This window comes from Penicillium lagena, assembly GCF_028827675.1.
Source record: "Penicillium lagena strain IBT 129212 chromosome Unknown utg000008l_segment0_segment0, whole genome shotgun sequence".
NCBI lineage: Eukaryota > Fungi > Ascomycota > Eurotiomycetes > Eurotiales > Aspergillaceae > Penicillium > Penicillium lagena.
In genome coordinates, this window is record NW_026623229.1 from 2,402,875 (window position 1) to 2,430,672 (window position 27,798).

The window sequence follows — 27,798 nt, forward strand, 5'->3', positions numbered from 1 at the left end:
ATCTTTTGGAAGTGCTCTGAGTTCTCGTCGAATTTCTTCAAGACTGCTCATCTGCTCCAGGCTATCCAAAACAACACGCGCATACAAGAACATGCCTGGCGTAGAGGATAGAGTGTTAGTATAGATAGATAGCGGTGCATGAAGTGCTAGGGCTCACCTTCGGCGTTTGCCGACAAGGGGTAGAGGAGACCGTTAATGTCCGAGTCCGCGTTCGAGTCGGGATAATATTTGGCGAGCCAAGTTTGAGACCTCTGGTCAACATATTTTTGGATGCTTCCTGAATTCCTATGGTCGACTCGAATTCCGGTAGCTTTTGGTTCGATCCACCTAGTAATGTCGTCCTCTGTTCGACTGGAAATAAGAACTCGCACATCGTCACAGTCTTTGGACAATTCATTCAAACGGTGCAAAAGAATATGACGCTCCCCTCCCTCCATCTCATCAATTCCATCAATGATGATATAAGTATGCCCATTCGTTTGGAGGAAAGTTTTCAGCAGTTCGGAAGCATGTGCTGTGTTACCGCGAAGTTCTCGCTCTTTCGATTCAAGCAAAAGCTGTTGAAATTTATCGTCTTCATCTGCGGCTTGGAATATAAATGAATGAAAAAGAGAAATAGCCATGTGACTTTTGGGTTCCGTGTGGCTCACGAATGCGAAGAGCGTTCGATGTTGCTTCCGTACGTGGTCTAGAACTGCAGCACACAAATATGTCTTTCCTGCACCAGGTATACCGTGTAGCCAGAACCATGTCGCAGTTTTCTTTGAGAAATCAAGCCATTCGCAAAACTCCTTGTCACGGAAAAGCCATTTTGCACAACCTGCAACAGACCTATTGCGTAGCCAGTCAAGTCGACCATCATATGTGCTCGGAAGAATGCGAGCTCTCAGTATTTCAAATTTCTGACGTTCCTGAAAAGTCTTCGTTTTATCAAAGTGCTCAAAAGACCGAGCCCGAGCCTCTCGTGCTTCTTTGATGTCCAAAACAGTCACCTCATCTCTCAATAGATCGGAGTGCTTCTTAAGATTTTCAATCACCAGATCGATCTTTGTTTCATGGCTTGGCCATAAAGGTTTGAACAGTTCCTTCCACACTTTTTGGAATGGTTAGTGCAACATTTTCTGATAACTCGTTGGAAGATCAACTCACTTTTTATATGAAAGAAATCAAAGCTGACTCGGTAAAAGTCAAGAATATCTTCATAGACCAAGGCTAATGCAGTCTTAACCATCTCGTAATCCTCAAACACTTGTACCACTACATCAAACTGTGGCAGAGTGTATGCAATTTTGACTAATGTATCGGCAATCTTGTCGCGCGCAGCGTTCAGTTCACATGACCAGATCAATAAAAGTTTGAGAGGGCCCCATATCAGGGCAAGCACTTCAGGCTTCGCTGAAACCCCCGTGTCGATCACTGAATCAAACGACTTCAGGCGGCTTAGGAAAGGTTCAATCTTCTTCAAATATCGAAGTCCCCTATTCTTCGCCGATACTTCTTCCTGGAGCTTGGTGGCCGTTTTGTAAACATCGTCCATTGTAGTTGTTGTCAAAATCTCTTTATATTGGCCTCTGTCTTTGATCTTGTTATAAAAGGCTTGTTTTGCTTGCGTAAAGGCCTCTTGTATTGGGTCGACGGATGCCATGTTGTTGGACGTGTGCAAGATATTCAACACGGCACTACGTATAAAGCACAGAGTTCCTGTGGATGAGTGAAGGTTTGCGGGCTGACGCTCCTGGGAATACAAAAAATGAGTAGGAATGCTGTTTAGTAACATTTACCCCTCACTCAGCCTCAAAATGCGATGTGTCACATGGCGAAAAGGTTGCAGGAGGGGGTAAAAACAACCAGAGAGGCTGCGCCACCTTTGCGGGCTTAGCAATGACAACTTCCTGGCATGAAGCAACCGATTGCAAACTCCTGTCAGTGTTCACTATTCTAAACTCAGAGGCCTGTCTATGCCAACCCAGACTATTGTTTAGTGCCCAGAAAAATGGAAGTCATCCAGCGTGACGAGCCGCCAACCAAAAAGGCCAAGACGATCCATGACACCGGAGGGGACGGCTCGGCCCGGCCATTCGTCGCATCTCGTGGGAACTCAATACCTTACATTGACCTCACCCAAGATAATATTGCTCAACGCGAGCCTCCAGTCACGGAGACTCAGATTACCACCAATTGTGATGCTGTCCCGACAAGAGCCTTCTCCCCTGATGTCTCAAACACCAGGGTTGCTGACCCAGCTACTGCATACGATACATGCTTCGGACTGGTAATGAATTTTCTATGTGCTTCACTGCTCACCACAAAATGACTGATCGAAACCAGCTCTGTGTACAAGCTACCTGCTCTGATGCAGCCAAAATACCCTCACAATGCACCCCTGTCACGTTGGGCTTCGAGGGCAAAGTGATCAGAATTTACTTGAGGGAATCAAATGAGCGCGTTGCCATAATACTTTCTGACGCCCTTGCGCATTTGGTTGAGAAGTTTGCGGTTACCTTGACTGGCACAATCTGTGGCAAAAAGCTACGATCTATGGCCATCAAAAAAGTCGAGAAGTTGAATCCTATGACCAATATTGGTGTAGCTTTTTGCTCCCTTAGAATTGTCGTTTATGGCAACTTGATGCATGGGAGTACTGTGGCAGAAATCTTAGGGAAGAATGACCTGTTTCTTCAACACCCTGGGAAGACAGAATTTGACAACAGCGTCAATTATCTGAATCCCCAGTATCTTCTTCCACCTGATGAAGGGATGCCGCCAATTGAGAAGCTTTCGGTTTCTCACTGCTGTGCCGGTCGATTACAATCCGCCACTTCAAACACATTCTGGGAAGATGAGAGAGCGAATATATACAGAGTGTTTGACACTGCCGGTGCTCCTAATGGAACGATAACGACAATTGAGCCTAGCTCTAGACTTTTGTCAAAGCCGAAGAGGTATGCATTGTTCCACTTGGCAAGGAGCCTCTACGCTAATCAAGTTATTGTAGACACCAGATGGAGGCTCTTGTTATGATGATCGAAAAAGAGGCAGGGATTTACGACCGCGCGCAGTTTCCCACAATGTGGAAAGCATCTCATACTCCAAGTGAAGAGATTCGGTATGGCCGAGCTAAAGAAACAAGACACAGGCATAGACCGAGCTTTGTTAACATCAGAATCGCATTGATCCAGGTACCAGAATATCGTAACAGGATTGTTCGAAATGTCATGTCCATTACCAGTCGGAGGTGGCATCCTTGCGGATGTACTACGAGCCCTGTCGACCATTACTATGTGTCTTTTTAGCTAACTAGATTTTAGGAAATGGGACTAGGAAAGACGCTCTCAAGCCTTTGTCTTATCTGCCATTCACTTGACCTCGTGCAAGGGTGTCCAGACAAGATGGAGGGTCTCCCCAGGGCAACACTTATTGTGACCCCAAAGTCAAGTATGACCCGACCGGACTCCCAAAAATTAAAATGAGATTCCCGGGAACAGTTGCTAAATTTCAGTAGCCATTTACGGATGGGAAAAGCAAATCAAAAGGTATATATGGCCCATTCGTCATTTCTTAGAAATGATTGCTAACATTATTATCTGCGTTAGTCACATTAAACCGGCGAGCATTCGATGGACGACGTACCATGGCCCAAATCGCTCAGAATTGGGATCAAGCATAGACACTAATGATATAGTTTTGACAACTTACGACACACTAAGATCCGACGAGCTTCAAAAGGGTCTCTTAGCTAAACAAGAATGGGCAAGGATAATCCTTGATGAAGGTACTACCAACCTCTTTTCCTAGAATTAGCCGACACTCTCATAAGTGGTGGTGCTAATTATGTATCTGTATCAGCACACAGAATCAGGAACAGATCCTCAAAGATATTCCAGGCCGTATGCAAAATTCGTGCACGGTGCCGATGGTGTCTCACAGGAACCCCAATTCAGAATTCCCTTGATGACTTTGGGTCTCTTTTGGCTTTCATAAAAGTGTATCCCCTTGAGTCCAAGCGCTCATTTGACAGTCATATAGCGCAACCTATCATAAAAAAGCGAAAGGACGGTTTCCAAATGCTCCGAAAGGTCGTGGCCGCGACCTGCTTAAGAAGAACCAAAGAGAACCTGGCCTCATCACTCTGCCTGCCACTAAAAACGGAGCGGGTGGAGCGCATCGAGATGGATCGGCATGACAGGCAGTTATACGAGTTCTTTAAACGATTTTCGTACTTAGCTGCTGGGGTGGGCGACAGTTCGAAGCGAAAAGCCGACATCAATATTCTGCCGCTTATCTCTATGCTGAGACTCATTTGTGATCATGGAGAGGCTCTGCTAACTCAATCGGCTCTCAAAGCCTGGAGAGACCAAGATGGGATGTCACTCACTAAGGAGGTTCTCGAATCTGGTATAAGAAGGTGCATTTCCTGTCACTGCGATATTGAAGAACTCCACATCATGGAGCTTGTTGTTGAGGAGTTACGATGTGGGCATTCATTTTGCACTAGCTGTGTCACAAAGTCCCAAAACGATACTGGTCAGCTGCAGTGTCCTCATTGTGGAACAAATTCAGAGAAATCACCTTCATTTCAGTCTCGCTCTCATTCACCAGAAATGTGGACTGAGTCAACAAAAAATCCCCTGAAGCCACGCAATTCACCATCGGCCAAGGTCGAGGCCCTGCTTCGAAATATTAGAGACAAACACACAAGCTTCGGGTCGGGCGCGCAGCCAGCTAAAGCGTATAGCTCTAAAAGTCGAAGAATTGGCGAAACTTTTGCTGACTTCAATTAGCGTTATCTTCAGTCAGTGGACAAAAATGCTCGATCTTGTAGGGGATGCCTTCAGAGCGAACGGCCTGAAATTTCAGCGTATCGATGGGCAGTTATCACTTCACCAGCGTAAAGCGGCTTTAGAATCTTTTGGCAATGATCTAGAGTGCAACATAATGCTCGCGAGCATCGGTGCTGCTGGAGAAGGGTATGTTGCTGGCTCTAATAACATACTGGCTCCAATTCACACATATTCTAACCCCACAATCAGAATAGATCTCACCGCTGCGAACTCAGTCCACATTATGGAACCTCATTGGAACCCTATGGCAGAGGCTCAGGCAATAGACAGGGTTCATCGATTCGGGCAACTAAGAGAGGTTGAAGTTGTGAGGTACATTGTCAACGAGTCAATCGAACATGTAAGAGCGTTATTTTCGAAAATAAAGTGTGAAATGATAGATTTTATGCTAACCACTGCATGGCAGTATGTTCAAGAGATCCAAAGACAAAAGTTGAGGGTGATTAAAAATACCCTTTCTCCGTCTGAGGAGCGTTCTGAGAAAATTAATACCGAGCGATGGAAGGTAAGTCTATCTGACAACTGATATTTAGAAGGCCCGTACACTAACGACAGTAGATATTGTGCCAATATTTAGATTAACCGATTCCCATGAAAGCTTTTAGTACCGTCCTCTTGATTCTTCGTATAGGAACTGAAATTCACTGCGCCCTACTCCTTTCTTCTCTTACTAGGTTTCGAGTCATTCTAGTAGATGTGGAGCATTCTACTCTATCGAGCCAGGTAGCGATTCGTTTCACCTTTAGTAAGGTAATTTTAACGGTCATTTCAATAAATCACCTTCGGTTTCCTGTTGTGCAAATGCGCTGAAGAACAATGGGAGAATTTCATGTTTCAATGGCATCTCAACATGAGCAGTCCCTTCAGATGAGTGAACGTTGCATTATATTTGCAAACTGGCTCCCATGAATTAGGGCAAAAATGGAGGAAGTTCTATCATAGTTCCGACTGCAGGGATGCATATGGTAGAGCTCCTCTGTAACGGGCTACAATGTCTGGTCATACGGCAGTGTTCCAGCTTTTGCTAGAGAAAGATGTTAAGCGGTAGGTCTCTAGCGGGCGACCGAAAATTGAGGTTTGTCGAATTCTTCCGAGTGTGAGATACTCCAATGGTAACCCGGTTAAGCGGACAAACTAAACTTAGCATCAGTCAGTCATTGAAATTGAAAAAGCCAGTGGACAAAAAAGGGGGAAAAACATACAACAGCCAGGATTCGCTGGTGGTCACCCACCCAACTACTAACTGACCGGCGTGTGGCTTAAGTACGGCTGAGCGGACGGGAAGCCCTGTTCTCCACACCCTGTGGTCGTATATACTGAATATAGTAGGGGAAGAAATAATGCACTATTGTTTAGTCCAGATGAGTGGGGGTAGCGCCGATTTAGCGTCGCACGACTGGGGGGATGAGAAGGGTGAGTGTGCAATATACAGGGTGAGAATGGGGTGAGGCTGGTTGAGAATTATTCTCTATAGAATGGCCACTGCACTGGGCCCTTTCAGCTGAGGTGGCTTCCAGTATCATTGGGCCAAAGTCTCCCCTTGAAACAGTCGGCCTCTTGGCATCTGCACACAGCTCCCATATTTTTATGAAATGGTAAAGCGATTGTAGATCCAACACATAGCGAGCCTTTCGCCAGGAGACAGACGTTCGAAAGTTCCATTTACAACCCCTGCGCAAAAGTTCTTTCACGCTTATTAATTTTTTACATCGGCAAATACGGAGAGGGTGAGCTAAGCAAGTTGGTTTTTCGTTTACAGTATATAAATAGTTAACCCACTATCCAATCGGCAGTAGTATTTGTTGTATTTCAAACAATGCAACTTTTCCCGACAATAGATTTGTCTCGGCATGCTAACTTTTACGGGCACCTCTTGAGTCTTTTCCCAATCTTAAGCATCCAGTAGAGCGATATAAAGTGAGAACTAAATAGTAAGAAAAATACAGTGATGACTTTTGGGATACGCCGTAGCTCGAAAAATATTCCTAAGGCCAGAGCGACACGCTCAGTATAAATAAAACAGTATACCCTTGATGGAGATAGTTACCTCCAATGTCTTGCTTGTCGGATCGCAGTTTTCACACACAATTGATCTTGGATCCGATACAGACGATCCCAGAACCGCAGGCAACGTCTTCCTCGAGAAGGCAAAGGGTCACCTCCATAATTCCATAGAAAGTCCTAACTTGACGACCCTTCAAGCACTAACTATTATCGACACAATTTACATTGTAAGTCAGGATTCTCTATTATGGTTGTTGCGAATAAATGCTTTAGTAATAGGCAATGCGAGGGATGCTACAGGTTGGCAGCACTATGGTGGCAAGTCGGTTACTGCTCGATATGGGGCTGAACCTCGATCCATCCGGATTCGAAGAGACAAGGATGATGTCTCGTCGTGAAACTCTCCTAAGGCGGCAGATTTATTGGGCTTTATACTGTCATGATAAATGGGCCTCATCTTATACCGGGCGGGTTTGCTCGATCATCAAGCACCGTAAACCAAGATGGAGTTTGGCCTTGTGGGAGGGAGTATTGAATTTCTCAATCCGCCCCAATAGAACTAGAGCTGCTGATAGGGTGCAATGTGGTGCCGAAATAGGACTCCGCTCGAAACTGCTAGAGGCTTGTCTGTACTTTTGAGCTACGAGACATATTGCCCATGCCGATTCCCGAGAAACATCAAGAGCTCGATTGGTGGTTTCGTTTGAGAGGTCTTGCGTCAACTGTGAGATCTTCATCGTGAACTGCCCTGCGTAAGATCCTCGCGGTATGATAAAATATGTGAAGGGTGTAAGCTTGAGAAGTCTTGTTTAGATGGTCAATCCTAAGTTCGTTTGGGAAGTCGCAAAATTATGATGTGAAGGCAAGGAGACAAAAATTGAAAAAGCGGGACGTTGATTCGCATTCAGGAGAGGTTTAGGGGACCACCTTCAATGTTCTTTGTTAAGTCGTACTCTCTGCGGGAATATTTGGTGGTGATTTTAAGTGAAAGTATCACTGCTATTCTTTCCTTCGGAGATTGCGTTGTTGTTGCGATGGATGGTGTAGCCATAACTCACACCGGGGGTTTCATCGTTGTATTCCAAACCGTCTGTGTAGACGACAAGGTCGCGGTGCGGTAGGGCGCGCAGCCATTCGAAAAAGGCGTGTCGCCCCTCCAGCTTGGTTTTCCTTTAGTTGAATACACCCTACACCCTAGTGAGTAGTGTGGCAGGGCTAGTATCGGTCGTGGGATGTACGAGTATCGGAGAAAATGGAATGAGGATATAGAGGCTATTTACATGTTATGAAATAACAGACAGTTCATTTATGCAAGCTCATCTTAGCTTCACCGGGAGGCTACTAGTCACCGACCCTGCGTAGAAGGGTGAGCTCTTCGTCGGTGTACTACCTACCTATCTACTCTACGTACACAAAGCCTTCCTGACTTGCACACAAAACAGTAGAGTTCAATCATCCACAAACCAAACATCCCACCAATCAAAACAGGCACCATATACTCGAAGCCAAGCAAACCCCCCAACCGGCGTTCTCGCTTTCCTCTCACAGGTCCTCAAGCTCGATACCGTCCCCCTCGGTAGCTTGATTCCCCCGCTCGATGTTAACAAGAATTGTATTGCGGGTCCACTCACCTCCAAGAGATAGTCGGCGTTCTTCTTGCAGGCGGGCAAGTTGTCGTTCGAGGTCGACCACGCGCCGACCCTCGCAGGTCGGGCAAGGTACTGGCCCGTTCCACCACTTCCACAGCCTAAAAGCAACGTCCACCACGGAAATGACGCCGGTGATGACGCCGGTGATGACGGTGAAGATGACGATGATGTGTTCGAATATTCCCCAAGCCATTTTGGTTCTACAGTGTATAATAGGCTGAGGGGTCGACAGGCGTTGGTAATTGCGAAAGAAAAGAGAAAAGAGAAATATGAGAAACCTAGGGAAAGCATCAATATTTACCGTGGAAGTGAAGTTATTCAGAGGGAAAGAGCGAACTGTTCGTATTGAGCAATCTTTGGCCTCGTTAGCTCTGCGATCGCTTAATGTGAGATTCATATTTCTTATCTTGCGACAGACATCTTTATTGACAACAGGGGTTCTCTGGAGTGAGATATATTATTATGTCGTGGTTTGACGAATACAATGTTGCGGCTTGCCGAACATTTCAAAGTGGAAATTGATCCGGCCAGGGAACGACACAGCGCCAAACTGGAATGATACAACGATGTTCGATGGGCTATTACAATTATTATAATGGCAAGTGGTAACCTCGACCTAGAGAAAATCTTATGACTAAAAGAGATTTCTTGAGGAGTATTCTGGGAGAGATCCATTCAAATTTTGCACTACTGAGGTGATTGTATCAATGATAGGCAAAGGCTATTAATTATATTGTCTCCATAAAATTCGAGGACAAGTAAAGGAGATACACATGGAAATGGCTCTATTTATTCGTTAAACATTGTATTGGGTGTAGCAAAATAGCAATTGATTGACCTCAAGGGCTCACTACAGAATTCTATTTCAAATAAGAGTTGAGTCTCCAGCTCTTGTTGGGCCATTCATTACCTCCCAGATTTCTATCCAAATCTATTTCAAAATTGTTTCGCCCCTGTTGAGTCTTAATCCATCCTCTCCATGTGCATACACTGGTCTTGGTGCCCTGAACGCCGGTATAGAACTTATGTTCGGCTTGAATGAAGAAGTCCTGAAGCCATCGCCCTGTATCTCTATGTAGGCAGTACGGAAAGCATCCCACAGGCTTCACAGCTTGACTCCTATCACAGAGTTCAAATTGAAGTCGGTTATGTAGGCGCAAATCTCGAGTCTCTCTATCGAGCCATATTCTGGTTCTGGTAAAGACCTTTCCTATAGAAGGATTGACAAGGGTGCATTCATGTGATAATTCCAGATAGTGACAGATCTTGTTTAGTTTGCTTTCATGAAAATGTTTGCTCATATAGCCTCGATTCCTATATTGTATGGCGGTACTCGGAAGTTGACAGAATTGGTAAAAGTGTTGTCTTTGATGGAACGTCATACCATCACAGGGGCATATGTCGACTTCACCAGTATATGCGAGAGAGCATTTCACTTTAGACCCTAAAGGATTTGTGAAAATAAGGTCCTTTCCAAGCACACTAGTCCCACCAAGGTGGCAGTCAGAGCCGCAAGGCTTTTGAGTAAGTCTCCACTTTGATTCTAGAGACCGTCGCATAGAATGCGGATGAAGGCTCTGGCATTGACAGCAATATTTCCAGCGATTATTTTGGAGTCGACAGAGTAAATGTGATCTTGTATGATCGGGAGTAGTAAGTTCAGAGGTGGATAGCACTATTCCCTGCTGCGTATATGCCTTTTTCTTTGGTAGAAGCTGGGCCACAGTGGTTCCATGTTGTTTAACGTATAATTCAAACCATGCGAAGTAATCTTTACAACTTAGTGAGAAGCAGATTTGGTCCTTCGTTGGAAGAATTTCGAGTATTAACTCCAGTAGCTCTAATGGGATATTTTGAAAAACCTTTGACTTCAATCGGTGATCTGTACGAAAAGGTCGCAACAAGGCCGTGATGGCTGGCTTCACACTGGATGGACTCATGTTAATTTTGAAACGACTTTCAAATTCAGAATTCAACTGTTGATGGGCAGTCAGGGATATCAAGGTTTGAAAGAGACGAAGCAAAAAAATAATTAAGAAGTAGAAAGTCGAGGATCGGAATATGAACGATTAGATTCAACCATTTGATGCGTATCCGTGTCATACATAGTGGGACTAGAGTAGTGCTAAGCCCAATTTAGAGAGAAGGTTAAACCCATTATGGCAGCCGATCTTTTACCAACGTGACTACGGGGGTGAACAGGGGCAAAATTCAATGTATCGTACTTTTAAGTACCAAAAAACCTAGGTCCTGAGTTTATCTTCTTCACGATGGCCCGGGGGCAGAGGGGATCAGCCCTTCTCACCCCGTTCTCACCCCGACCACCCTAGTCTCCAAATTTCTCACCCATATCACCCACACTCACCCTAGGGCACTTTCCATCATCGTTTTAAAATGACAGGGGTGTCGAGGGCACGTTGGGAATTGGCCTTGCACAATATGTGGCTTAAGTACGGCTGAGCGGACGGGAAGCCCTGTTCTCCACACCCTGTGGTCGTATGTATTAGTTTCGGAGTCAACTATAATTATACGGTAAGGACAAAGCTATAAACCCTATACACATGGTTGTAATAATAGATATTGTGTATATACGGTGCATCGAAGCCTGGTTAATAAATTTAGAAATAATGTATACGTAAACTATACTAAAATGTCTCAAGAAATGCTGGTGGGCTAAGTGGCGAGAAGGGTAGTCCATTCAACATTTCCCTAACAATAAAATTGTAAACGATTTCTCCAAGTCTAGGCGGGCCTACAAAAAGTCACCCGTCCAGACAAATCTTTGTGGCGAATTTGTGACGACAATACAATGAGAGTGGCACAGCAAGCCCTGTCGTCACAATGAGCAGAGGATCAAGCGGAAAGATTTTTGGATAGTCTGTAGCATAATTAATCAGTTCCGTCTAGGTTCAATAATATCTAACAACACACTATCGGTCTCGTGGTCACGTGACAAAATCTAACTGATGCTGCTCTTTAAATCTGATTTGGGTCAGGCTGGCTACACTGTCTCCGATAAGTAGATCAGTTTGTTCATGGATCCTGTACAAACTACGGGCTCAGTCTTGTAGTTTAGTATTCTAATTCGTCCGCTAACCGGTTAAAAATGCACAGTTCTCCTGGTAGGTCATATATCCACTATGCTAGTTCCATAATTCGCTCGCCTGACGCATTTTCTCAAAATCGACCCTTCCAGCCTAACTCGTGGTGACCGTTCCGTGACATAGCGAGATATTATATGAGAAACAATACATAGGTTAGACCAAACATCCCTAGAGCAAGAGTTTGGTGCGAGTATTAAGCGACAATGATTAAGGTTCTTGGTTACTGCATTCGCCCAGAAAATGACGTGTCTTAAAGATGGGCTTCTTAAAACAGCGTTTGAATCGCTGACTGACAATTAGGTTCCGCGGTAACATTAGGACCATTCAAGTATTGAAATGGATAGTAAAGTATATTAAGATATGGCAATCCTCTCTCTCCAGAGGCTAACCCTTACAGCTCGCCAGACCAGAGATTAATCACTAACAAAATCACACTTTGTGAGTAACTGCAGACTTCAGATACAATAAACTGAAATTTAATCGGAAACCAGCAAGCCAAACAATAATGAAGTCCTCCATCTTCACTACTCCCCTGATATCGGCTCTGCTTGCATGTACCTCATCGGCTTGGGAACTTCGATCCGGTAGTCAAGTGTGGACAGGCACTTCCCCCACTCCTCCTCAGCAATGTGAAAGCATTTTCATTGCTAAGGGTAAGGAAATTAGCTGGACAGGATCAAGGGGCGCCGAGACACTTCAAGTCTTCAACGTCCAAGGGAGCTGTTCTCGTGTTTATCGTACTGTTATGGGTGATGGCGAAATCAATGCTTCGAACAACATCTATGGATATATGGTGAAACCTTGAAAAGAACACATTTGCTTCAAAGAGATATAGTGCATCGGCGTGTTGAAGAAAAGTTCAGAAGGCCTGTATTCAATCACTTTCATATTACATCAACAAACTGTCTTCTTCTTAACGAATGGTGCTGGGACGGTTACATTGATCATTAAATATTGCTGTTTCAATCTTGCCGTGCATAAGTTAAGAGCATATCCATGAAGAGATTCCCTGCTCGCGATGGCGCCGTGAGAAGAGCAAGCCCATGCTGGACGGCCTCCGAAAGTACTTTCGACTATGATAAACTATAGTTAGTCTAGTGGCTGTGTACAGACACAAGAGACGGACAGTTTTCACCAGACCTCCCTGTCTTGTTAGACCCCCAGGTACGGCTGAGCGGACGAAAAGCCCTGTTCTTCACACCCTATGGTCGTGTGTATCGATTTTGGAATTTATTATAGTCATGCACTGCAGTTGCTTTTCCACTTGTCGTCGTTCCATTCTAACGTCAGTTTCTGTTTTTTACGTACTTGATCTCTATCAACCATAATCTGTTATGCCTCCCCATCAACAATGCCTTGCAAGCTGTGTTTCCCAAATTGGACAACCTGTGCGATAACCTGTGTGAGGCGCCGCACGATACCAAGGCCGCGGGCTTAGTTGAATGGGCCATATTGACTGGTTTTCACTCTATCGTAAACTCCAGCGAATTCGACGCTGGGACTACTATGGGTGGCCTTTTCTTCCAGTCAACGGCATCAAACCCACTACTTGCACGATGTATCAACGTGGTCTGCGCGTGATCTTCCTTGCTGCCCCAATTCCACAGTTTGATGACTTGCCCCTCTAACTGATACCGGAACGTATCCCCAGAAGCTTGATCGGACGGCAACCGCTCGTTAGCTTCCAATGAACTGCTCCAGGACTCCCCTGGAGCCAGACTTATCCATCTAGCATCTTGACTGATGTTCACGGACACATCGCCATCAGGATCATACATCAAACTTGACATAGCACACCCAACTCTCGGATCTTGACAGAGCTCCCAACCTTGATTCCCGCGACGCCTGAAAGCCCATTCAAGGGGCACTATTAGGTAAAAGGCATCAAATATAATCGGCCTCGTCGTCAGCTGGACGTCACCGCTTGAATCGAACGGTCTGACACCGTTGTAGGTCACGGTGTAGGTGAGCTCGAAATATTCATCATTCCATACCTTTTGCTTGGGCCCGTGGAGTGACGTGGTCAGCATTGGCGTCCCTGGACTAGACTCATAGGGCCTGGTTAGCTGTTCATTTTTCTCTCGAGCTACGCAGCCGCTTTCACATACGTTGGGACAGAAGGCCATTTGGGCCGAGGATTCTCGTATACCGGTGCCGGGGGCTCGTCAATCACAGTAAACGTCACACGAGGTGCACCAGGAAGAATTGCGCGAAGCGATACTTCGCGAGGTCGGTCCATGTTCTCCACGATGCTGCCCCATGCCCACCAGCGGATGTCGCCGCCTGGCCACACAATTTCATATTTCCCACCTGTTGTCATGGCATCCATCCATGTTTGAGGAAAGCTCTCCAGCCATCGGAGCGTACTCTCGTCGGGACCCAATTCACGCAAAAACTGCGTAGTTGGTGAGATCACCGGCTCTGTAGCATCATACACACGCCATGTTTCGAATGGAGGGTCAATTCTCTCATATTGGCCATCACCTGTGTGTCTCAGAAGCACCAGGCCTTGTGACCCAAAAGCGTCGACCATCCCGCTCCAAAAGAATGAGCAAACCTGGTCATGGCCGTCATCCTCTCGGTGCACTCGAAAGACGACACCGCAGTTGGATTTCCGTTTGGCAATTTTATTCCCTTGCAGTGCTTGCAGCTCCAGCGACAGGGTAAGTATCGGGGTGTTTGGCCTTTAGCACATCAACGTTCGTTGTACAGTTTAATGAGAAGCGTGCACTTACGGGATATCGGCCAGGGAGTATCGTATGTACGGTGCAAGTCCCTCACAGTCGGACATGGTAGGCCGTTTCTCTAGAACTTTACTGAAGTCTCAAACAACTGAATACCCCTCCGAAGCAAGAGATGAAACAAGGGGCGAGAAGGTTAACTAAGCTTGAATTTTGAGAGTCCCGCACGTGGTCGTGCCCTCGTGGGGGCGGTAGACGCGACGGCCCGAATATTGCAAAAATAGATATGGAGCGGTCAAGTTTTGGGGTGATGAAAGACCCACCAGAGAAACGGTTTCAGGTCTCCCAAGAGCTGATCTGTCTGATCCCAGGAGATCTTCTGACTCTCAGGAGCACAGCATAGCCGAGAGAGCATCTACGTGGCGGGCTAGGAGTCTCGAGCCATAGTCAATAGCTGGCCGTGTGGGCGTGCTGGTTTTTTTTTTTTTTTTTAAAGAAAAAAACTTACCGAGGGTATATATTAGTGGCGGAAATTTCGCCGAGAACCCTGGGGTATCGGAAAAAAGGGCGGGGGAAGAAAATGGGGAACAGAAAGTTGGTGTCATTGTCCACTCGCTGGAAAAGCCTTCTGCCAAGAGCAATGGTTTTCTTACCTGCAATTAGTTTGGTCTGGGGATAAGAACAGCTAACTGGATCCTGCCTTGCTCGATAGAATTTCTGCAATTTTGACTGCGATTTGGTGGCACGGTGGGGGTAAGTTAAAGATTGCGGGGATATTTGGTCAAACGTGAAGCTCCAATGAAAACAACCAAGATCTAACTATACCGGGAAATGATCTTTCTCAAAGCATTCTCTTTTGTTTAAAAAATTTAGATTTTGTCGTTACGCCCCCGAAATAAAGTGTCCGAATGATTGTCCGAATGGTTGTCCGAATGATTGTCCGAATGGTTGTCCGAATGGTTGTCCGAATCACTGTCCGAATCACTGTCCGAATCACTGTCCGAATCATTGTCCGAATCATTGTTTTCAAAACAAATGCCGTGTGGGGTGCTGATAACAGGCCCGGATCGTCGGCTTCACCCGCCAAGCGATACGAGATGTCCAAGGGCCTAGTCCCTACTGAGATTAAAGTTGCAGGGAAATGCAATGGTGACTATCTTGAGTTGCATTGATCGCTTGTTGTTTGCTGGTGTTATATATATCGACAGCGGCCGCCCTCTTGCAGAGAAAATCTATCGGATGAATTGAACCCAACAAAAATGAAGGCTCAAGTCACAGCAATAATAGGGCTTTTGACAAGCATAACCCCGCTTGTCTGGGCCACTGACCGTGTGCTCAAACATGGCTCCCCGGAGTCCGTCGGACTTCTGCCACAGCCTTTGCAGGAGATGCCCGCGAACCTGAGTCGCTTCACGCTGCCGGCCAACTATAGTTCCTACACATATGATGAAATTCACCCCATTCAACCAGGTGGAACGGTGATCGTTGGCCATAAATCTACCGTGGTCAGTGCTTTTGCCTTTGGCCATACCAGTTTATACGCCAATGCCAATGGCACGCTCCTGCCCAGGAGTGAATGGACCTCGACACGAATGGATACCATCTATGACATGGCCAGTTTGACCAAAGTCTTTACGGCGGTGGCTGCGCTGCGTGCAATTGAAGAGGGGAAACTCGCCTTGCACAAGACAGTCGCTTCTTACCTTCCCGAATTCGCGACAAACGGGAAAGAAAATGTCACAATCTTGATGCTTGTTACCCATACAAGTGGATTCCCCCCGATCCTGAGCCAGGCCTGTGGACGCCAACGTACAAGACTATGCAGCAGCGCATCAACGCGATCATAACGAACAAACTTGCCGATCCACCCGGATCCACGTACACATACTCGGATTTGAACTTTATGAATCTGCGTTTCGTGCTGGAGAGAGTTACTGGCATGCCTATCGAGGACCAGATACGTTCGTTCACAGAGCCACTGGGTATGACAAGCACATTCTTCAACAAGGGCAATGTTGATGCCTATGATAATCCCTACTACTCGCGCATGGCACCGACGGAGTATCAAATTGAAGTACTGGGCCCCTCAGAGCCGCAACGTCCACAGCCTGTGCGCGGGACTGTCCACGACGAAAATGCCTGGTCATTGAATGGCGTCAGTGGACACGCAGGACTTTTCTCTACAGCTGGCGACGTTGCCATTCTCTGCCAAATGATTTTGAATAATGGCACCTACGGCGGACATCGAATCCTGAAACCGGAGACTGTGGACCTCATGTTCACGAACTTCAACGGCAAATTCCCTGGCGATGAGCACAGTGTCGGTTTCGAGCTGGATCAGTACTATTTCTCGGGACCGATGGCTAACATGTTGGCTGGTGGCCATACGGGATTTACGGGGACGACCATTTTCGTGGACCGAGCGTCTGATACTTTCATGGTGACCATGTCGCATCGTGTTCATCCGAATCGAAACTGGTCAAGCAATAACCTCGTTCGTGAGGCAGTAGGGTATTGGGTTGCTCGTTCGCTTGGTCGGGATGTTGCGTTTCCAGCATACTAGCTTACATTTAGTGTTTGCCGATGATGGCGCGTTGACGTCAGGTTCCTGATTCCTGCCGTAATGACATTGTTGCACGCCCACCTAAACTTTCTTTTTAATTCGTATGCCTTAAATCTGAAATCCGGGAAATCAGTAATCATATTGGGGTGAACGGGCTGTTTCGTGATTTTCCCTAATTTAACGAGACACAATTCTCATTGACTAGGCGACACCGCACTGGGCCGTTCTTGCTGACCAGGATATGACCCCGAGACTCATTCACAAAACCATATCGCATTCATTTCTCTCGATACAATGCATGGCCATAGTGAAGCCCAGAAGTACCGGTTGAAGGTAACGGCAGGAGCAGAGTACGACCCAGCCACGCACCAAGTAGTCCCCGTCAACGGCGAGACTCTCCGCATCGACAACGAGCACGCAACAGTGAGCCTCTGCGTCCGGATCAATAACTACACCGGTATGTCCATTTTGTTCAGTTATCAAACCAACATTCATAACAAAAACAGGATACCCAGACAACGCCCCCCAACAAGCAACTATTTCGAACACCCAATGCACACAAAGGACCAATACTCGATCTCCTTCTCGATAATCTTCAAAGAAACCGTGAATGGCAACAACCTCCTGTTCGGAAATGACTTCGACCATCCAATCCGCGATAGACTCCCGCCAGGCTTCAACGCCGCACTGCGCATGGTGAAGTGGACGCTGGACCCTGCCATCGAGGGTGATGCATACGCCGATAAACCTTATCTGTTCAGTCCTGCGCTGGCCACATGGAACCAATTTCGCGTTGGGAGCAAGATCCAGAAGTCAGATGAAGTGCCGAAGATGCATGATACGGTTGTTGAAGAGGGCGGCGATAGTGACGGGGTCCAGGTCCGGGAGAAGTTCAAGATCCCGGACTCGGCTGATGGGCGCAGGCATCATTTTCAGAATGAGAGTAATAGGAAGGAGTTTGATTTCGAGCCTGGGAGAATGTATCTTTCAGATTTTGGGAATCCGTATTTGGTGTTCAATGGTGAGTCTCTCTCTCTCACGAAAAATTGCGACCGAGGATTAATGTCTTGAAGATTTTTCACTTCGTCTACCTGGGTTCACGTTGCACGCTATGAACTATGTTGATGAGAAGAACCATGATCTACGGTACGTTTTAAAGGACACTAGCACGGACCGGGTGTATCTTGTTGTGCTCTTCACTCTCGTTCTTCAAGGCACGGATCAGGAGCCAGAGCATAAAGGGGACGTTGACAAGGGTTTGCTTGAAGTTAAGACGAAAACGCAGGAGAGTAATGGCAGTTTGGGGAAATTCGATTGGGATTCAGAGTCAATGCCGGATGGGGAGCGATCTACCTGAGATCGGGGATAGCATAGATCCAAATAGAAATGAGATGCTGCAGTAGAGATAAAGGCAATGGAATATGAAGCAATGAAAATGTCTTAGTTTTCTTATCCCGAAATCATCTTATATACATTTCCCCCCCTCTTACAGTCTCTTCAGCACATCATCCAAGACCTGCTGAGTGGTGGCCTTGCCACCCATATCCGGGGAGAGGAACTTGCCCTCATCCAGGTTGGCATCAACAGCAGTGTAGATCTTAGCAGCGGCGTTCTCCTCGCCCAGGAACTCCAGCATCAGGGCAACGGAGCGCAGAGTCGCGATGGGGTTGGCAACACCCTTGCCCTCGATATCAGGGGCACTGCCGTGGCAGGGCTCACCAATGGCAAAGCCATCACCAACGTTAGCGCTGGGAACAAGACCCAAGCTACCAACCAGGGCGGCAGCGCCGTCAGACAGAATATCGCCGTAGAGGTTAGGGGCAACAATGACGTCGTAGTACTCCGGCTGGCGGAAGAGCTTGTAGACCATAGAGTCAACAATCTGCTCCTCGACAAGCACAGACGAGAACTTCTCGGCGGCAAGAGCCTTGCGCGCAGTTTCGCGGAACAAGCCGTCCGTCTGCGAAAGCACATTCGACTTGTGCGTGATGGTGACCATGGGCTGGGTGCGGGTAGAAACGCCGGGAGCGGCGGCGCGGATGTTCTGGCGGCGCAGTGCAATTTCACCGGCGATGGTGGAGATGCGCGACGAGGCGCGCTCGGAAATGCGCTTGATCGCCTCGGCCACCTTGCCGTTGGGACCTTCCACCGTGCGCTCCTCCTTCACGTACAGGTCCTCGGTATTCTCGCGCACGATCACCAGGTCGATCGGTTTGCCGTTGCTGCTGCCGGCGGTGGTCTTGACGGGGCGCACATTCGCGTACAGGTCGAGCTTCTTGCGCAGGGCGACGATCGGGGACGAGTAGCCGGCGACGCTGGTGCTCGGGGAGCTTTTGGAAAGGAATTGATCAGCAGGAGAAGTAAGACGGAAACAACTGTGCTCCCTTACCTGACAGCACCGAACAGGGCGCCATCACACTCTTTCTTCAACGTGTCGACCGTCTTGTCCGGAAGGGCGGTTCCTGTCTTCTTGAAGGTCTCGAACCCGGCGTCCAGATCGACGAAGCTGAAATTGAGGTTCAGAGAAGAGGGAAGGGACTCGAGAACCCGTCGGCCGGCCTGTGATATGTCAATTGGGTGTACAGTCCGCGAATTGTGCTGTAGATGCGTACCGGGATGACCTCCCGTCCGATGCCGTCTCCGGGGATGAGACCTGAGAGCACTGATTAGTTTTTTCACCACCAAGGACACAGATCCACTAAAACATACCAATTCGAAGTGTCCGGGCAGCAGCAGCCATGGCGATTGACTTGGAGCAGGGGAGTTTTTCTGGCTACAAAAAGAACTCGCCGTCATCGGAGCTTTTGCATTTTGGATGCCGGCAGTGGAAGATTGTTAACCCGGCACACTCCGGGGTTCGGAGGAAGAAGCCTACTACATACAATAGTTCGACGGGATGAAAATGATAAATCCCTCATGGCTGGCTACATGTTGCCTACATACTCGCGCTCCTTGTCCCTTTGCAGACTTTTTGAAACTTGGCGTAGCCTGCCTGTCGTTGTAGCTGAAAAACATTCTTTCGTAGCAGACCAACGCTAAACCTAAAATGGTCTTTTATCGCGATGTACCCACCCTTGGGATCTATACCAGACTTGCAGGAAGTTGAAGCCACCACCCTTTGGCCGGGATACTTAAGGACAGTAAATGATCATTTCCAAAAGATGCATTTGCAAGTCACACTTGACTATTAATACTATCCCTTCCGTTCGATAACAATCTCGTCTGGCATCCACCATGCCTTGGAAGTATACGATTCCCACTGAAAAACGCAATCTTGCCATTGCAGAGATTGTCATCTATTCCCTCATTCTCGTCGCCCAGTTCCCGATCAGATGTATCCAAGAATGGAGGTACTGGCATCATGGCAAGAACCAAAACTGGGCCCGTTGTATATTCTACTCCTGGTTCAGCATGATAGGGCTGTTGTCGCAGCGTAAGTGGAATGTTCATGTTTGCTGGTTTACGGAAACAGAATTGCTAACTCGAATATGGATATGTCCAGTTCGGATCGCTGGCTCAGCTATGGTGCTGGCTTCCTCACACCCTGACAAACCAATGCTCATCGCCGAAACATCCCTGCAAAGTGTTGGGCTGTCACCTCTTTTATTTGAAGTCACTCTTGTTCTGCTCAGATGGTAAGTCACACACTTCCTGATGGACTCTGTCATCCAACCGAGCTGATGCTTTGGGCTCAATAGTGGCCAATCCGGAGAATTCGGGCCCGGCAACTCGAAACATCCCAAGACAACGCGCTTCGCTCTGCACGGCTTGCGCTTCCCCATCATTGTCGGCATCGTGCTCACAATCGTGGGCAAGAATATTGGAATCCACGCCATGGCAGTAGCCGGGTCAATCCTGCTGGTCATAGCGTTTTCCTTGGTTTGTGGTCTGGTCTCCTGGTTGGCGGTGAAATCCCGCTCGACACTCTCTGTGACCGGTCATCGAGGAGTTTGCTTGGTTCTGTTGGCTCTTCCGTTCCTATTTATTCGGGTCGTGTATTTCATTCTCCAGGCGTATGGCGGTCCAAAATATGAGCCTGCGACGGGCGAGACGGGGATCTTGGTTGGTATGGGGCTTTTGATGGAGATCATCGCTCTGGCTGTGCTTTTGGTAGCCCGAGCAGTGATAGAACCAATTTCTTTGGATGAAGCGAAGACAAATTGGCGAGTATAAGGGCCGGGAGTCAGCCGAGAACTGAGCTTTATGGTAGGTATTTGGGGTTCAATGTTTATGATTATAGCCAAAGAGTAGTTTCTGCAACTGCGGAATATAATTGAAGGCCGCACCTGTGATCCAGGTCCATCAACCAACCTCTGAAAGAGTTGGTGACTGTGAAATAGTCTCAAAGTTCTTTGGCTGTGCAGCAGCATATATCTTGGAAAATTCCTGCAGTCGACCCATAATCCAAGCCCGGGTCTCGGCGTCCGCGACTTCAATAGCCACGCGTAGAGGAAATCCAATGCGATATGGCCCAAGTAAGCCAGTGCTGCTGTACTCGACCGACTTGCAAATCTGATCACAGAAATAGGCAACCATACTGTCATGCGGCCCAGCCTGGCCACACACCCTCAGGATCTCATGTATAATCACCATGTAAGAGTAGTAGCCAGTGTATATAGTGGACAACATCACATCCGAGAAGGTGAAAACCATGGGGAACAGAGAGTCATTCAACGAAGAGGGTATTTCCGTGGGTGGGGGAGCGAGCTGCGAAAATTGCTCGTACCATGCCTCTATCTTGAGTTTCATATCGAGGGCGTCGGGTTCAAGTTCGGATATTATCTGCATTGCCTTTTCCTTTGTCATATCTGGATCTCTGAGGCTGTAGAGCCTGTGGATGAGACTCGGTGTGAATGTAAAATAGGCGAAGAACTGTTCAAGGATGTTGTGCAGGTGGAGCGGTACGTCGGATGTATATTGTTCTTGCATCATCTCGTGCCAGTTAGATGAGGCTAGGAAGCAGGGTTGACCAGAAAACATGGAGTGCATCACAATCAATCCTCGAGCATGCTTGAATAGAGCATTGTCGAACTCGTTCCTATAACGGGCAGGGCCCCTTATTTTGACCAAATGACTGAGCCCTCCCGCATGTTTCATCCACGACTCTGGATCGTGGGTGTCTGTGAAAAGCTAGGGAATGGGGTTAGAACGTGCACATTGTCTCGTATGCCAGAATCTCACTTCATATAAACATAGTATCACCACAGCACAGAATATGTGAGAAGAGAAGCTTTCCTCGGGGTTTTGCAACGACCTTCGCAGTCTGTGCAGAGCTTCCCCATAGGCAGACCTGGAAAACCGAACCATCTGTTCATCTTGAATAACTCTTCCACAATGGTTCGCGGTGAAGCATCTGATCGTTGCATCTAGGGTCTGGTTCTCCCCATAGATAGCTGGCAGGAAAGAAAACCAGCGGAAGAAGTTGTGGGTTGGGCTAGGAGCAAATGGGTAGGAGATATCATATATCATAATGCTGAGGGTTTGCAAAACATTTGACGCTGGAGAGTCCAATGATGATGTTGGTGACGAGGTCCTTTCCATTAACATCTGGCTGGCTGCCAGGCTCCCCTGTGGCGTATCTGCTGTCGAACTGTCCGTTTGAGCGTCGTCCGACTCTGAGTCCGGGCGACGACGCCGTTGTCGGTATGGTTTGCCCTCAATGAACTTGAAGGAGCGGTCATAGCCGGGGCAAGGCATGCCGTATCTCTCGCATCTTGCACAGCCAGGCTGTCTTTCATCGCACTGGGGGGTTGGGTTAGCAGTGTCGTCGAGGGGTGATCAAAACAGGCGCACTTTGACTCTACGGGTCACACAACGAGAGCAACCATTGCTGCGACGTACGCCAACCATGTTGGATCATTTTCTGGTGATGTTGAGAACCGAGGATCCGGTTGGCTAATGGTATAAGAGAGGCGGTCACATGACCCACCCAGACACGAGGGCGGAGGGAACCAAGGTTGCCATGCCCAGGGAACCTGGAATTGAATCTGACAACTATAAAGGAGCCTATAGAAGGCAGGTATGGATAATATAAGTATAGATGGTCTCCTTGCGTTGGCCTCCCTTCAGCCTCACTTATGGCTACTATCCCTATCCGCAGTGAGAGGTCAGTAAGGGTAGCAGGTGACCTGTTCGATAGAATAATGACAACAATCATTGTCTCTGTGATCATCGTATCAACTGTCTACGACTACACAATGTCTCCTAATCAGAATACCGATAATAATGACCACATTGCCCCATAATCCAAGGGATCATAGTGCGGGTATCGCAGACCGGAAGAATGGAACCCTTCTCGAAGATCCCAGGGGGAGGGGGACCATTACTGAGAAATCTACCAATACAGAGCACAAAATACCGTGTTACAAACAAATCATGTCGCAGACAAACGACTCATTGAAACCCCTGAGTGTGTTGCCAGTCCACTGTTTCACCCCATCCGGTTAAGCCCGCGATGCTAGTGGGTGGGCTTAATAGTTTCTTGCCTGGCCCGCCCTTCGTTCTTGAGTTACCCTTCTTCTCCCATTGCGTGCACTGGATCTTTCCTGCCAGAGTGTCTTGACTCACCCCGTCTTTGTCTGCCGTCGCGTCTACTTGTCTTCTGTCCCACGCGTACCGCCGATCTGATCCGTCTCCACAACACACCACCCCCTGTGCGCTCTGCCGAGCCACTGCTGCCTCCTGCCAGTCGCCTCCATGCCCATTTAAACGCCATTCCTGCCTCTCAGACACCCAAATCACCATGTCCGACAACCCTGGACCCGGGGTTCGCAACCTGCTCGCCAGGTTCGAAAACAGCAGCCCAAATCCCGTCACCTCCCCGCCATCGCGTGGCCGATCCCCTATCGGGTCCGATACGTCGGGTTCGACCAGACCACTTTCCAGAGTCCGCGCAAGTTTTGTGAACGTGGATGGTGCGCTTCAATCCAACCAAGCCTCGCCTTTGAGAAAGGCAAGTGGACGAGGCGAGGGTGTGGCCGATCTTTTCGGACCCAAAATAGGGAGTGGGGATAGTGTTGTGTCTGGCCGGGACAGTGTCGCGTCTCCCACTCCAAGTGGTGGCCAGGACAGCATCCAGAAGCTGTCTCCCGAACTGCCTACAAAACAAACACCCGGAAATACTGCCCAGAATGGCACTGGAAAGGCAGAACTTCCTGTTCCAGCTGCTGAGGCGCTCTCCAAGCCGAAAGAGCTCCCTATTCGGCAGAAGGATTCTACCACAACATCTGCACCTTCTACTGAGAACCTGAGCGCACCCTCACAGACTGTCAAGAAGCGCCCGTCCACTATCGGCTCCACCAAGACGAGTATAGCGACGAAACAAACGACTCCCGCCGCGACCTCGACCACCGCGAAAGCTGCCAGCGCCAGCAAGCCCCCTTACCTCGGGAAGCTGCTAAGGAACGGGCCACCGGTCCCGTTCGAAAGCCTAGCCGTGCTTCGCTCCATCCAGCGACAAAGCCGACTGCGCGGTCAACTCGAGGCGGTACACCTTCACAGGAAAATGCAAAGCCAACAGCGATCAGCAGTCCTCCCTTTGTCAAGCCTCGCCCCAAGTCACCTACGAAACCTGTGCGTTTGCCAGCTTCAATGACAGCTTCAACCCAGGCATCAGCGGCCAGGTTGGGGAACTCGCCTCCCTCGAACAGCACAACCACCACAACGCTCGCTCGAAAACCTTCGACCCTCAAAACTGCACCTGGCCCGCCGCGAGCAAAGACGCCCACGGCATCCTCAGTGCGCAGACAATCGTCTCGTCCCTCGCTTGCTGCCCAGCCAGCTGCTGAGCGACCAAGCTCTCGCGTCAGTGCCAATTCTCGTGGTAGCGATATTGGTACTACCAAGCCGGTCAATGACGGGTTCCTCGCGAGGATGATGCGTCCCACTGCCAGTTCCGCCAGCAAGACCCTCGATAAACCCGATGCGAAGGTCCCGGCCAGAGCCCCCTCCACGGTTAAGCCTCCCAGACCATCGATGGGAAGAGTTCCGGAGCGCAGTGCATCTCAACTGAAGCCAAAGCGCAGCACGGCACCTCTTCACCCCCAGAGTGAGAAATCGCAGCCTGTGAAGAAGGACGTGCCCATTCCAAAGCAGGAACCGAAGCCCGCCCAGCCTGCTCCCGAAAGCGAGAAGGAGAATGTGGTTGAGCCTCCAGCGGCAATTCCAGAGGAGCCTACGCCTGTGGCTGCCGAGTCAGCTGCTCAAGAGAAGCCTGCCGCGCCTTTGGAGAAGGAGACCGCTGCTGCACTCGCTGAGCCACCTATCCCGGAAATTGCCGTGGAACGTGCTACAGAGGCCGTTGCCGAACCAAGTGAACCAGTATCCGAGCCTGTTGCGGAGCCTCTGGTGGAAACTGCTTCGGAGAAGCCGGTCGAGACAACTGTTGCGGACACCCCTGTGGCGGCTCCTGCGGAGCCTCGAGTCGAGACCACGGCTGAGCCTATTCCTAAATCCTCTGCTGAGAGTCCGACTGAGACCCCAGTCGAGCCGAGCGCGGATGAGCTCGAAGAGCAAGCTACCGAGCCCACAACCGCGACGGAGGCAGTGGAGGAAAACTCCTCTCCAGCACATGTTGAGGAGTCTGGCACGGAACCAGTCCAGGAGTCAACCCCAGTCTTGGAGTCCACCGGTGATGCTGTGACCACCACCATCGAAGAGCGCGAAACCCCGAAGCCCGAATTAGATGCCTCCGAGTCGCAAGAGCGACAGTCCGGTGCTACTGTATCGGATTCAGCAACCGAGGCCACTATTCCTGAACTTATCACGGAGCCTGCAGAGACCAAGAGCATTGACGACTTAGTGCCTGCTGCGCAACCAGAAACCGAGAGCAAAGAACATGACGCGGAGCTCGACGTGACTGAACTGACATCGAATTAAGCTGGATGCGGAAAACATTTGCTAATCTTCAATTTCAATCTCCCCTGTCCTTTTATCTTTGACGGTTCTTTTGGAATCCCATTTAATCTTCTTTAATCTATACCCTTGGCTATTGAACTTGGACAAGCATCCAAGCCTCTTACCTTCTTGTCCTCGGAGCATTGTGTCTCACCAGGGGAACCCATTTCTTGTTTTCTTTCGTGTCATCTTCTTCAGCGCCCTCACAGGCACCGGTTGAACTTCTTTGTTTCTTGTTTCCCGAGCATATCATTTATTTAGCGGTTAGGTGTATATGGACTAGGAATTTCACTCAAAACATTGCCATTCTGCTCTTTCACTACGTCTCAACTAGGCTTGTCACAGGTTAGACAATATCACAACGGCATATGGAGGGATCTTGACACTGCTGCCATCGACCTCCTCCGTCCGCCATTGTCCACCGCCAGTGCTCACGTCAACAGTCTCAGCCCTTGCCTTCTGGAAGCCCGGCACCTGCACCAAGGCATTCATGTCTTGCTTATTGATCAACAAAACCTTCTGCTGTCCCTCCGGAGTCACAAATCCCTGGGCATGTAGCTGGGCATTGTCATTATCCGTCTTGACAAGCTTATCCCCAGGCTGCAGACTCTGCTGTATCAGCTGCAGCACTCTCAGTCGAGCAGTAGGTAGCCCCGTCTTCCAATAAATCAACGAGACAGAAGGATATTGACCCGGATATCCACTCAGCTGGCTCTCACCCACAACATCAATCCCCAACAGCGCCATCCGGGAAAACACGTACGCATACACACCTCCGCTCCACACCCAGTACTCTTCCGGAATCGTATACCCGGGATAGATCGTAGTCGAGCCCATGGGATCCATAGTCCCAATCTCATCCATGGTCGTCTTCGTGTTTGGCGAAATCCGCTTGCGTACTGCCTCGATCGCCTCTACCTCGCCAACCAGCTGTTCCGCCATCTGGAAGCTCTGTGTTGCTTCATTCTGCGTCGTGGAGTTGGATGGCGTAGAGTAGAAGTGGTAGCTGATCCAGTCCAACGGCGTGCCTGGTTTATGGTTATCCGGGTTGAGGAATCCAGCCACACGGGTCGCATTGCGGTAGGCCATGGCTAGACCGACGAATTGCGTGCGCGGCGAGACCTCATGGATCGCTTCTGTGATAACGTCGTACAGCGTGTTATACAACCCGATGTCAATCTCGTGCTCGGCCTCGGACTCGTTCAGCACTTCCCAATACTCGATGTCTAGATGGTGGCCCGAGTGGTGGTACACGCCGCATTCATCCGTGAATCCGCCCTTCACATACCAAGACAGCAAGCGGCGGTAGTAATCTGCGACTTCCTTGCCGGAAGGATCACGCAGCTTAGTACCGTTGTTATAGTTCCAGTCGATAGCATCGACATCGTGCGGATACGTATATGGCACATCGCTCACCCACATCCAGTCCGGGGTGGTACTGAAATTGATAATGTGCGATACGTTGGGTGTGCTGTGCAAAAAATCAAGGAGGAGCTGGTCCGCATAGCTGAAGTCCCAGCTTGTGGAGCAGTGCGTCCCGTTTTTCACGGGTGGCTCTAGCTCGACTACTGCTAGCTCCGGGTATGGGAACCAGGGAACATAGCGGACGTAGTTGTTGGATACGGTCCGGAGGGAGTTGAGTGCGTTAACACGCGTGCTGCTATTGGCGAGTAATGGTGGGTTCGCCACGGATTGAAGGGTTGCCGTGGTGCGGGATTCGATTAGGACATTGTTCCAGTCGATGTTGATGGTGGAGCCATTATTCTCGCGACGCAGGTGGGGACTTAGGCGCAGAGCGGAGCACGATGTTGCCAGCGCAGCAACTTGCAGAAGAAATTTTATGATCATGCTTGCACACAGTTATGTTGCAGTTCAGTTCACCTAACTAACAAGGTGTCTATGGAAAGAATATGACGCTACATTTATACCAGTCCTCCCCACTCATCTTTATGCAATGAATGTCACCTAAATAAAGCCTTAAGTGGCGAAAACCTCCCTGATTACAAGATTTAGAACAAAAGAGGAGGACCCTGTTCCGGACGAACAATGGCCCGGATGCAA

At 48.7% G+C, this 27,798-nt stretch overlaps 13 protein-coding genes across 13 annotated transcripts; 7 read left to right on the forward strand and 6 right to left on the reverse strand.

The window, feature by feature from the left end:
• Window positions 1-146: 146 nt before the first annotated feature.
• N7510_011578 (NACHT domain protein) lies at window positions 147-1,645 on the reverse strand (the record flags this gene model as incomplete). The annotated part of the gene is made up of 2 exons (XM_056983503.1): window positions 147-1,093; window positions 1,150-1,645. The coding sequence occupies 2 exons, from the start codon at window positions 1,643-1,645 to the stop codon at window positions 147-149; spliced, it is 1,443 nt and encodes a 480-aa protein (XP_056828997.1).
• A 348-nt stretch (window positions 1,646-1,993) lies between these two features.
• N7510_011579 (SNF2 family N-terminal domain-containing protein) lies at window positions 1,994-3,321 on the forward strand (the record flags this gene model as incomplete). Its single annotated transcript, XM_056983504.1, has 4 exons — window positions 1,994-2,272; window positions 2,329-2,942; window positions 2,996-3,106; window positions 3,309-3,321. The coding sequence occupies 4 exons, from the start codon at window positions 1,994-1,996 to the stop codon at window positions 3,319-3,321; spliced, it is 1,017 nt and encodes a 338-aa protein (XP_056828998.1).
• A 1,280-nt stretch (window positions 3,322-4,601) lies between these two features.
• N7510_011580 (C-terminal helicase domain-containing protein) lies at window positions 4,602-5,423 on the forward strand (the record flags this gene model as incomplete). The annotated part of the gene is made up of 5 exons (XM_056983505.1): window positions 4,602-4,729; window positions 4,782-4,967; window positions 5,031-5,181; window positions 5,248-5,346; window positions 5,400-5,423. The coding sequence occupies 5 exons, from the start codon at window positions 4,602-4,604 to the stop codon at window positions 5,421-5,423; spliced, it is 588 nt and encodes a 195-aa protein (XP_056828999.1).
• Window positions 5,424-5,832: 409 nt separating this feature from the next.
• Window positions 5,833-6,289, forward strand: N7510_011581 (uncharacterized protein; the record flags this gene model as incomplete). The annotated part of the gene is made up of 2 exons (XM_079040929.1): window positions 5,833-5,885; window positions 6,106-6,289. The coding sequence occupies 2 exons, from the start codon at window positions 5,833-5,835 to the stop codon at window positions 6,287-6,289; spliced, it is 237 nt and encodes a 78-aa protein (XP_078897053.1).
• A 2,098-nt stretch (window positions 6,290-8,387) lies between these two features.
• Window positions 8,388-8,687, reverse strand: N7510_011582 (uncharacterized protein; the record flags this gene model as incomplete). Its single annotated transcript, XM_056983506.1, has 1 exon — window positions 8,388-8,687. One exon carries the CDS (start codon window positions 8,685-8,687, stop codon window positions 8,388-8,390), a length of 300 nt encoding a protein of 99 aa, XP_056829000.1.
• Window positions 8,688-13,061: 4,374 nt separating this feature from the next.
• On the reverse strand, window positions 13,062-14,389 carry N7510_011583 (uncharacterized protein; the record flags this gene model as incomplete). The annotated part of the gene is made up of 3 exons (XM_056983507.1): window positions 13,062-13,641; window positions 13,707-14,282; window positions 14,334-14,389. 3 exons carry the CDS (start codon window positions 14,387-14,389, stop codon window positions 13,062-13,064), a joined length of 1,212 nt encoding a protein of 403 aa, XP_056829001.1.
• Window positions 14,390-15,538: 1,149 nt separating this feature from the next.
• Window positions 15,539-16,842, forward strand: N7510_011584 (serine hydrolase domain-containing protein; the record flags this gene model as incomplete). The annotated part of the gene is made up of 2 exons (XM_056983508.1): window positions 15,539-16,046; window positions 16,073-16,842. The coding sequence occupies 2 exons, from the start codon at window positions 15,539-15,541 to the stop codon at window positions 16,840-16,842; spliced, it is 1,278 nt and encodes a 425-aa protein (XP_056829002.1).
• Window positions 16,843-17,136: 294 nt separating this feature from the next.
• Window positions 17,137-18,199, forward strand: N7510_011585 (DUF1769 domain-containing protein; the record flags this gene model as incomplete). The annotated part of the gene is made up of 2 exons (XM_056983509.1): window positions 17,137-17,863; window positions 17,916-18,199. 2 exons carry the CDS (start codon window positions 17,137-17,139, stop codon window positions 18,197-18,199), a joined length of 1,011 nt encoding a protein of 336 aa, XP_056829003.1.
• A 129-nt stretch (window positions 18,200-18,328) lies between these two features.
• Window positions 18,329-19,582, reverse strand: lysB (homoisocitrate dehydrogenase lysB; the record flags this gene model as incomplete). Its single annotated transcript, XM_056983510.1, has 4 exons — window positions 18,329-19,172; window positions 19,232-19,401; window positions 19,455-19,495; window positions 19,552-19,582. The coding sequence occupies 4 exons, from the start codon at window positions 19,580-19,582 to the stop codon at window positions 18,329-18,331; spliced, it is 1,086 nt and encodes a 361-aa protein (XP_056829004.1).
• Window positions 19,583-20,076: 494 nt separating this feature from the next.
• On the forward strand, window positions 20,077-21,015 carry N7510_011587 (uncharacterized protein; the record flags this gene model as incomplete). The annotated part of the gene is made up of 3 exons (XM_056983511.1): window positions 20,077-20,275; window positions 20,345-20,477; window positions 20,541-21,015. The coding sequence occupies 3 exons, from the start codon at window positions 20,077-20,079 to the stop codon at window positions 21,013-21,015; spliced, it is 807 nt and encodes a 268-aa protein (XP_056829005.1).
• A 129-nt stretch (window positions 21,016-21,144) lies between these two features.
• On the reverse strand, window positions 21,145-22,692 carry N7510_011588 (Zn(II)2Cys6 transcription factor domain-containing protein; the record flags this gene model as incomplete). Its single annotated transcript, XM_056983512.1, has 3 exons — window positions 21,145-21,972; window positions 22,045-22,584; window positions 22,684-22,692. The coding sequence occupies 3 exons, from the start codon at window positions 22,690-22,692 to the stop codon at window positions 21,145-21,147; spliced, it is 1,377 nt and encodes a 458-aa protein (XP_056829006.1).
• Window positions 22,693-23,584: 892 nt separating this feature from the next.
• Window positions 23,585-25,719, forward strand: N7510_011589 (uncharacterized protein; the record flags this gene model as incomplete). Its single annotated transcript, XM_056983513.1, is given in 2 exon segments — window positions 23,585-24,328; window positions 24,343-25,719. The coding sequence occupies 2 exon segments, from the start codon at window positions 23,585-23,587 to the stop codon at window positions 25,717-25,719; spliced, it is 2,121 nt and encodes a 706-aa protein (XP_056829007.1).
• A 357-nt stretch (window positions 25,720-26,076) lies between these two features.
• N7510_011590 (uncharacterized protein) lies at window positions 26,077-27,585 on the reverse strand (the record flags this gene model as incomplete). The annotated part of the gene is made up of 1 exon (XM_056983514.1): window positions 26,077-27,585. One exon carries the CDS (start codon window positions 27,583-27,585, stop codon window positions 26,077-26,079), a length of 1,509 nt encoding a protein of 502 aa, XP_056829008.1.
• Window positions 27,586-27,798: the final 213 nt, after the last annotated feature.